At 54.3% G+C, this 9,117-nt stretch overlaps 2 protein-coding genes across 3 annotated transcripts in view; both read right to left on the bottom strand.

Moving 5' to 3' along the window:
• Positions 1–1,975: 1,975 nt before the first annotated feature.
• Positions 1,976–4,267, bottom strand: RPP25L (ribonuclease P/MRP subunit p25 like). Of its 2 annotated transcripts, none has more exons than XM_018077191.1 (2): positions 4,190–4,267; positions 1,976–3,294 (listed from the first exon to the last, which is right to left on the bottom strand). In XM_018077191.1, exon 2 carries the CDS (start codon positions 3,283–3,285, stop codon positions 2,737–2,739), a length of 549 nt encoding a protein of 182 aa, XP_017932680.1. In that variant the 5' UTR covers positions 3,286–3,294; positions 4,190–4,267; the 3' UTR covers positions 1,976–2,736. The 2 variants fall into 2 exon arrangements, with proteins under 2 accessions (XP_017932680.1, XP_017932681.1); XM_018077192.2 differs by lacking the exon at positions 4,190–4,267 and adding an exon at positions 4,011–4,033.
• A 729-nt stretch (positions 4,268–4,996) lies between these two features.
• Positions 4,997–9,117, bottom strand: part of DCTN3 (dynactin subunit 3) — an 8,613-nt gene continuing 4,492 nt past the window's right edge. Inside the window, exons 2-6 of the mRNA XM_029961529.1 lie at positions 8,218–8,333; positions 7,223–7,306; positions 6,652–6,710; positions 5,841–5,900; positions 4,997–5,373 (exon numbers count right to left, since the gene is read on the bottom strand). Coding sequence (XP_029817389.1) covers positions 5,284–5,373; positions 5,841–5,900; positions 6,652–6,710; positions 7,223–7,306; positions 8,218–8,333 — 409 coding nt within the window. The 3' untranslated portion in view covers positions 4,997–5,283. The remainder of the gene's footprint in view (positions 5,374–5,840; positions 5,901–6,651; positions 6,711–7,222; positions 7,307–8,217; positions 8,334–9,117) is intronic.

Genomic DNA, 9,117 nt, shown 5'->3' with positions numbered 1-9,117 from the left:
GACCCCGATATTGCCTCCGGTACTGCTGGTGCTGCCGGTACTGCCCCGGTGCCTCCGCTGGCCCTGCTGCCCTCCCGCTGCTGCTGGTGTAGCCCTGCCTGTACCTCCCTGCCTGCCCTGCCCTGCGCACATGTGTGCACACACGCACAAACACATGTTCACGGGCACACAGACACACACGTGCACCACGGCCCGGCATGCCGGGGTGGAGGATGCTGAACACGGACTTGCCAAGCTGAGCTGGGGTCCCTGCCGGAGCACAAGGGCTACAGGCAGGGGTGGGCACAGGCACCGTCACAGCCCACAGAGAGGAAGGAACAGGACATTTAGGGACATTCAGTACCTGGGAATCTGGGCAGTATCAGCCTCACCCGCACAGCCAGGTTCTCCCTGTCCTGTTAGTGGGGGAACTGAGGAATGGGGCAACCCAACCCTGGGCATGCCACACCCCTAAACTGCCAGCTTCCATATGGGCACCAGAGCCGGACACCCTGGTGTGGGGCACCACCCCAAAGGGGGGAGAACATCTGGTGAAGGACACCGGGGGGAGGTGGCTGGGAGGCACATAAGGTGCTGGGGGTGGTTCCTGGAGACCCCCAGGGATCAGGTCTCGGCACCTGCAGTTGCTCTGAAAAGCCAAGCCCAGGCCCCACGAGCAGCTGGTGACACAGGCAGACGATGGTGACACAGGGGATCCACAGCAGCCTCCTGGGGAGCAGGGGCCTGTCCGGCTGGGCAGCTCCACACAGTGTGCTGCACCGGGGAAAAGAGGCAGCTGCATGAAGGATGGGTGAAGGACAGACCCATCCTGGCTGACCTGGCACTCACAAGTGTGAAGGCTGGGAAATGCTTGATCCTGACAGGAGAGCCACCAAGTCAGTGGAGGATAACTTTCCAACATGAAACAAAAATAACAATCATTTTGTACCTTTGATGAGAAGGCGTTAAACGTGCCACACAGGAGGGAGGCTCACACAGGCTGCCTGAGGACCTGGGTCTCAGGCTCTCCACTAAGTGGGTGTTTTGAGTAAACAAACACAGGCACATTGCCTGTTGAAATGTCAGAACCAATCTGATCACACACTGGAGCAAATTCCTTGGCATTTATGGCTAATCTGCTAATTAGTCAAGAAAAGCAGTCTCCTCCTTAGACGTAAGGGAGCAGCAGCTGGGAAGAGCACCAGGTAAACCAGATTAACTCTGCCCCATCCCCAGGCTTCACCTGATCTGGAACAGCGGACAGGTCAACAGTTTCCCTGCCTACCTCCAGGCCCAGGGACAATGGCGGGGCAGGAAGCAGTGAGACCACCAGGAGAAGTGGAGGAGGAGGAGGCACGTAAACCCAGCATTGTCCTGGCCATGCCGGGTGCTCAGCCTGTGACAAAGCTCATGTGGACACAACGAAGGCAGGGTTGCACCACATCTCTCCTGACCCCTGATTTAGGCAAAATCTCTTCTTTAAACACTTGTGTTTGATGCCCATTGACTGACAATGCAAAACATTGGGTCCAGCTGGAGCTCATGACACAGGCAGGACAGGCACGTGTGAGCAGGGGCTGTTCCAGTGAGAGCTCAGCCTGTCACAAGGAACAGCACTTCCCTCCTGCCCAGAGTTACTTACCAGAGCTGCTCCAGAAGGGAAACTATTGCCTAAAAAAAGGTGATCCATCCTTTGCCTCGCTCAGCAGAGTTTGGAATAAGTCTTTTTGAGACTGCAGTTCTGGCCAGCTTAAAAGAGCAAAAAAAGTATTAGCAAAAAGTTTCCCAGAAAAAACCCACAGCGCTGACCTTTTTTTGGATATTAAAGGAAATTAATATTTGCATATTAAGCTACTCCCCTCAGATCAGGGTCCATTTGCAGTCACAAGAGGAACAAACACCAAGCAGCTGGAAGAGCAGCTGCAGCCACAGCCCCACCACCAATGCTCACAGGGTGACCTCCAGTGGGACAAGGTAGACATGACAAATTTCCAAGTTGCGAGAAGAGAAACTTTATTTTGAACCCAACTTTGTGCATTATGAAGGAGCAGTAAGGGGAAAGAACAGTATCCTTTGGAGCTTCCCATGACTACCACCCCAGGGCAGTGGTACAGCCACAGGATTTCAGGCTGGTTATGGCACAAGTAGAGTGCTGTCACACTGGCAGAGAGAAGAGCAACCACCGGCTCCACAGAGCCAAAGTGGGATGGGAAGGGAGCTCCGTGCACACAATGGCAGATGGACCTGTACCCTCACAGTCGTACATTCAACCCCCCAAAAGGCTCAGCAGACAGACTCTGAAGCACACAAGCAGCCAGCTCAGCCCTGTGTCCCACTGTCTGTCCACTCACAGCCCTGGGGATGCCAGGGAATTAATTCCATGTCAGGTCCCATCTGCCCTTTGTACCTGCCACACAGGCACGTATGTGTCCGTCCCACAGCCTGGGCTGCTGCACCCTCTGGCAGCTGAAATCTGGCCGGGTGAGCAGCCCCTCTGCCGGGGCTCACTGACAGGACACCAACAGTCCTTGCTCATGCAGAGGTGACTCCCGTCTTCCCCGACCCACTATGAAGCACGGCCTGGCAGCCTTTGGCAAGGGAACTCTTCAAAACACAGTTTTAGACAGCCACAATCACAGGCAGTTACAGGAGTCCTGCCCTCCCCTGACGTGTCAGCAGCAGCTCCCCAGCCCCAGCACGCGGCTGGTTCCTGCAGCCACCCCGGACCACGCGGTGCCGGTGCCTTGGGGCTCCCGCTCAGGGCTCCCCTGGCGCTGCCCCTGCGGAGCGCGGGTGCTTCCCTGTGCTCCCAACGCCCCGACCCCCGCCTTGCTTTCTCTTCATCTGGCCCTGGGACTCTGCTTTGAGTGTCTCAGTCCAGAAGGCATCAAAGGATCCTGGAGCCTGGTATCCCGGCTCCTGAGGGTCCAGGGGGTCTTTGCTGAGCAGGACACATATCGCAGGAATGTTCCTCTTCACTGTCAAGGCATCGAGGCCTGCCTCAGGCACGATAGGTTCCCACATCTCCTCGATTTGCCTGAAGAGCACCTTGGTGATCTGGTGCAGCTCCTTGAGCCGTCGTTTCATAATTTCCACACAGGTGATGGTCTTGCTGACAGCCTTGCCTGAGCCAGTGAAGAGAATCTGCCTCACAGACTCCTGCTCCATCTTGCTCATGGCATAGCCCATCAGATTCCTGATCTTGCTCCCGTCCTTCACCTTCATCTCAATGATATCAGCGGGCAGGTCAGTGAAAGGAAGAGGACAAGGTTTCTCCACGATTTTGGTCTTCTTATAGTTCTCCATTCTGCAGTGCTGAAAGGGAAAACAGACCCGTGAAACACAAACTCCCACTGTAACTGCTGCACAAAGAAATTATCACCAAAATTAGCTATGACCTCTCCTCTGAAGGGCACTCTCAGCTGTCAGAGATGGGGATCCTGGAGAACCATATCCAAAAGATATATCCTTATAAGGTTGTACCTCCAACATGAACACACATAGGGCAGCCTGAGCCCCAGCAGGCAGGTGGTGAAAGGAACAGGCTGTTGGCCTGAACAGGACAAGTAACAAACACAGGCTGCATCTCAGACAGAACAAACGAGTGAGCTGCGGTTCCTGGGAACAGAAGCCAGGGGGATGCTTCCACAGCTGCACCCCGTGGGCACAGCCCAACTGCAGCACCTCGTGTGTTTCAAAGACACGGGTCGTGGGGCTCTGGCAGTGCAGGTGAAGGCAAAACAGTGCGTGTCCCAGAAGAGAGAGCAAGCCAGGGGCTGCAGGAACAAACAGAAGTTTCCTCGAAGGAAAGTGAAAGATAGACCCTCTCTGCCAAGGCGGGTCCCATCCTTACTCAGGTCTCCCTGCCCTGTGCAGGGCGCTCCGCCCCCCCCTCCCCCCACTGCTCGAGGCATTCAAGCACGCAGCACTTTGTTACCGGTGGGCTCCTGAGCCCCGTTCCACCCACACCTGCAGGGACAAGGCAGCCCAAGGCCCGCGCTCCGGACCACGGGAGCACACGAGGCCCTCACCCCCGGCACGGCCGCATGGGAGCCCGAGAGGCCGGGATGCCGCGCTGGGATGCGGGGATGTCCCTGTGGGATGCGGGGATGAACCCCGTGGAACGGGGGATGTCCGTGCGGGATGGAGGATGTCCGTGCGGGATGGAGGATGTCCCCGTGGGACAGGAGATGTCGCTGACCCCGCTCACCTGCGGCCACCTCAGCACGCCCCTCGCCTCAAGATGGCGGCCGGCGGTGCGCGCGCAGGCGCGGGGCGTGTGCGCGGGGCTCATATAAAGATCACGTGAGTAGTGGGCGGGGCCACACACGACCCCGCCCACAGCCCGGGATGTGGAGCGGCTCCCGGAGCACCTCTGGCTTTCCTGGGACAGCTCCAGCTTTTTTCCTGGGCAGCTCCGGCTCTCCCGGGCACCAGGCGAAGTCGGTGTCCCCGTGTGCGCCCATGCAGTCCCACCGTGGTGTGCCCACGGGTGAGCTCGCTGACCAGGGAGAGTACAGGGGCAGGAAGGCTCCTCCTGACTTCCCCGCGGGGATCCTGCCCCATTCCTGCAGGACTCCCAGGTCACACGCAGCTGAGCAGTGTCTCTCTAAGCTGAAGGGAACTCGGAGACTCCGAGTTGTGGCCAGACCAGTCAAGGCACAGCTCGTGCCCCTCACTGAAACAGGTTCTGGCTTGCAGCAGCCACTTGGGAAAGCAGGGGCAGGGTAAAGGCAAAAGCTGCTGCCTCCTCTCAGCACAGGGATGGGAGAATGGCTTGGGGGAGAAGCTCCATGAGGCCAGATGGCCCTGGGCACAAGCAGCTCCCAGGAAGAGCTCCTGTTTTTGTGCCACAGTTTATGGAAGGCTGTGAGAATGAAAGAGATTTACATGCCCTTGGCCCAAAGCTGCCTCCTGCAGCCACCTCCTGCAGACTGCGAGGAGATCACTGCCTGGGAAAGCCCCCCAGTCCGTGCCAGGAGCAGTCCTTACACTCAGGGAGAGAGACACAACCCAGTCAGCGTTCCAGGACTTTACTACGGACCACAGTAAGAGGGGCAAGGGATTTTTAAATATGTTACAAACCAAGACACATTTCAGGGGAGTGCAAGATTTGCAACAGTGGCAGATTAAGGAGCAGGGCGGCTTCAATTCTGGGCTGACACAGCTCAGAGCACAGCCAGGTGTCCCTGGGAGCCCGTGGTGCCACTCCAGCATGCTCAGGCCAAGCGGGAAGGTGCTGGGGCCAGTGGGATGCAGGCTGTGCCATGGGGCCCCGGGCTCTCCATGTTCCCGGCTCTGCTGTCACTCAGCCACAGGTTTTGCTTGCTTGGCCGCTTCCAGCCGTGTCAGTATTTCATTCCACTGCAGTAACTGCTTGGAGAGAAGCAGGGTCTAGACATTACTTTTAAGGAAAGAAATGTAGAAATCACAAGGAAGAAGCTAAGGGCATAGCACCCTGACAGAACCATTACAATCCCGAATCCCTGGGAGAGGCCCAGGGCTGCTGAAAGCCTACATGGATCCACACCATCCAGGTGTTGTAGGAACAGCACCAAACACAGGAGTCCAGGAGGCACTTCTAAACACCCTGTACCACTGCAATACAAGGGCTGTCTACAGCAAAGAGCAGAGCTTCCCTACCCACTTGTGGTTTTGGGATGTGCCTCGGCACTGGGATCCTATACAGCCAGGATTAGGGGCTGGCTGGCTCAGGCAGGTCACAGGGACAGAGGTGCCCCCACATCAGGAAGGGCACTGGTCGTTAAACCCAGGGCTGGGAACCCAACAGTACCTGACAGGGGAGGGAGCTCTGGGACAGGGTCAGCTCAGCTGTGCCAGGCCTGAGGCTCAAAGGATACCATTTTGTTGTAGCTCTCCAGGAGTGTCTTGACACTGTCAGTGAGATCATGACGCTTCTCCTGCAAAGAGGGGGGGCCACAGTGAGAAACACATAAGCTGAAGGACATCTGTCCTTCCCAGATCCTGAAAGCATGGGGGAGAAACTCATCCAAGGCCAGTACTGAGATTAGAGCTCAGACACCAGCTGTGGCTGCTCACTTCAGCTGGAAAGGTTTCCACAGTGAAGAGGAAGGTCACAAACACCCCTGCTGATAAAGCACCAAAGGCCCTGGGCTTGCACCACTGTTGCCTCGCCTCAGGATCCAGGCTTTGCCTGCCCCAGAGTGGAAACTCGCAGCAATATGCTGAAAGGGGCCATTAGGCACCGCCCAGGCTACTCACTGCCAGCTCCAGGAGTGCTCACACAGGGAAGGAAAGGGTGAAGTAACAGGGCGACAGTAACAACAGCCTTCCAGAGACTAGGACACTGGAAGAGTGCAATGCTTTACCTCAGTGTCCTAGTGAAAGGGAGGAATGACAGATGGTTAAACCTACTATGTGTCACTCAAAGCTCTGTTTTGAGCAGGGTTTTGGTAGGCAAATTTCCAGTGGTTTTCCAACTTGGACTCCATTGCCAGAAATCCTGGCTCCTTTCCCCCCTTGGAGTACTTGAAATTCTTTAAGACTGCAGTATGCATATTCTAGGATTGAAAAAACCTGCTACAATTGACCAATTCAAGCAATTGCAAATACAGGGGTGTCAAGACTCAAGACTCCAGCAAGACATTCCTTCTCCCTTCTAGTCACAACTGATAGGAATATTTACAGTACCTGCTGCTGTATGTGGATCTGTGAGAGTCGCTGCAGTTTGGCTGCATGGTCAGGAACCGCTGAAAGCAGAGGAGAAATCAGTTTTGTTTTTTGCTTTGACAGCACACAGGAAGAGTTCCCAAAACAAAGAGCACTCCCCCTCCACAAGCACAGCACAGCAGAGCTCACTGAATGCCAGTGCCACACACCACAGACATAGCTTTTATAGGATTAAAAAAACCTACCAACTATCTTGTACATTAAACACCAAGTTTATTTGCTCACTGCTCCTGGGTGGCACGAGCTCAGGGGTGCCCACAGCGAAGGCTACTCAAGAACTACACCAGAGTAAAGCACTTGGACAAACATTATGGAAAGCACTTGAAAAGGCACCTGTACCTCTGCCAGGTTAGAGCAACATGAGGGAGGAGCACACACACCACCAAGTTTGTACTTAGTTCACTCTCACATGACCATGTGCTGTCCTCTTCTCCAGTCTCAGGCTCAAATAAAAAAACACCCCAGAAAACAGGACAGGCCACAGCTTGGAGGGTGGCATTTTCAGCTCAAACTTGCAGAAGAACATGCATACCTTGGATACTGGCACTGTCCAAAATGGGCTGGAGGTTCTTCACCTGCTCCAGAAGGGCTGCACGTTCAGGAATAGCCTGTTCCTCTGGGTGGGGGGGGGACAAGACACAAAACCAGTGAACACGAGGTGCTGCTCTGGCTTTTCACAAATAGCTGTAACTTTTCCAGCTGATCTATCTTAACAGAAAGGGGCTTGTTCAAGATTTTATTTAAGATGTCTGTGCTGCTCATCCCTGGGTCTTGATTCACTCCAATTTCAGGCAGGAGAACCTCCGCTGAATTGTAGTGATAGGACCAGGGGTGAAGGATCAAATCAAAAGAGGGGAATGTTACATTAGGTATTAGGAAGAAATTCTTTACTGTGAGGGTGGTGAGACACTGGCACGGGTTGCCCAGGGAGGCTGTGGATGCTCCATTCCTGGCAGTGTTCAAGGCCAGGCTGGACAAGGCCTTGAGCAACCTGGTCTAGTGGGGAGGTGTCCCTGCCCATGGCAGGGGGTTGGTACAAGATGAACTTTAACATCCATTCCAAACCCTTAACATTCTATGATTGCACAGTTCTATGAAGTCCCATTCACAGACAATACTATTACAGGCTGAATCAAATTCCTTGGGACAGAAGAGCACAAGGCTTGGTGGTGTTTAAAACACATCTAAACACCTTCTGTTTTTGTCACTGCCTAGAGAGTACTGGAAGTGGGGCGAGGAAAACCATTCTAGCTCCCGTTTTTCTGATCAGCCTTTGATTCATTCGGGGTCAAACTGAACAATCAGTACTAAAGAGATCAGAGCTGATAAAACTGCAGTGCTGATGTGCACAAGGAAGCGCTGAGGGTGGAGAACATCCCTGTACAAAGCATGTCTCTGATGCTTCCAGAAAGCGTGGGCCACAACTTTACGACTGAAGGAAAGAAATCCACCCTGACCCATCTCAGGCAAAGGACACTTTTTGCAGTGCTACAAAACCCTCTTGTTTCCCCTCCTTTCATGCCATACCTGCCAAGATGAACTGCAACTTCATGGCATCTGGAACAGCCATCCTGTCAATGTACTGAGGGTCAAGGTACTTGATTACATCTTCAACTGGAGTGTTTGGAGACAAGAAGTAGGGGAGATGTTATTGCATACACAAGTGCAACTTTCCCCTGTGCCACCTGTCAGATTGCTTTGTAAACACTGCCTAGGGGCTTCTTTTTTCTTTTCCAATTAATTAATTGCTACTTGGAAATATGTGACTTTAGAGCACTGTGAGCAAGAACTGACAAATGGCTCAAACCCAGAAACCCCTTTGTTAGGGACACCTGCAACACTTGCTTTTTGTTTGGATAACGATACCAAAGGTGAACGAAATCTGCTTCCTTCCACCCTCAGAACAAAACCAGCCCACAACCCTCCATCCTGGTCCTTAAAATCATCAACAAATACACGCTTTACACTTTTACACTGGACAGCCTCGGACCACAAAGACTCTCCTGCTCCTTCTGTGACACCAGACACCAAAACCTGGTCAAGAGGTAGCTCTGCAGGACAAGGCACCCCCTCAGTTTGGAGGCAGCTCCCCAGGTCTGTCCACCAGTGTCTGTGTGTGATCCTGATCGCTCCCACCACACACACGGGGGAATGCTGCTCCAGCGTGGCCGACAAAACCAAGCACCCAGGAATCAATTTCTGGAGCTCCGAAAGCCTTCAGGGGCTGCATTCCAGGCGGAGCAAATCCCGGCACTGACACAGGCCGACGGACATCGAGCGAATGACAGGTCGCGGCGGCCCTTTTCCCAACCCCGACAGCTGAGCCGGAGAACCGCGGGCAGAGAGACCTCCCGCAGTAACTTATTTCTCTGCCAAATACGCAAAATAAGGGCCCAAACATCAACGGGGATCAAACGCGGGGGGGGC

This window comes from Manacus vitellinus, unplaced genomic scaffold (genome assembly GCF_001715985.3).
Source record: "Manacus vitellinus isolate BGI_N305 unplaced genomic scaffold, ASM171598v3 scaffold_36_pilon, whole genome shotgun sequence".
Classification (NCBI taxonomy): Eukaryota; Metazoa; Chordata; class Aves; order Passeriformes; family Pipridae; genus Manacus; species Manacus vitellinus.
This window is presented reverse-complemented; position numbering and strand designations above follow the sequence as displayed.

What these genes read in the sequence shown, in the direction of transcription:
- RPP25L (XM_018077191.1), bottom strand. Translation starts at nt 3,285, where the DNA reads ATGGAGAACTATAAGAAGACCAAAATCGTGGAGAAACCTTGTCCTCTT.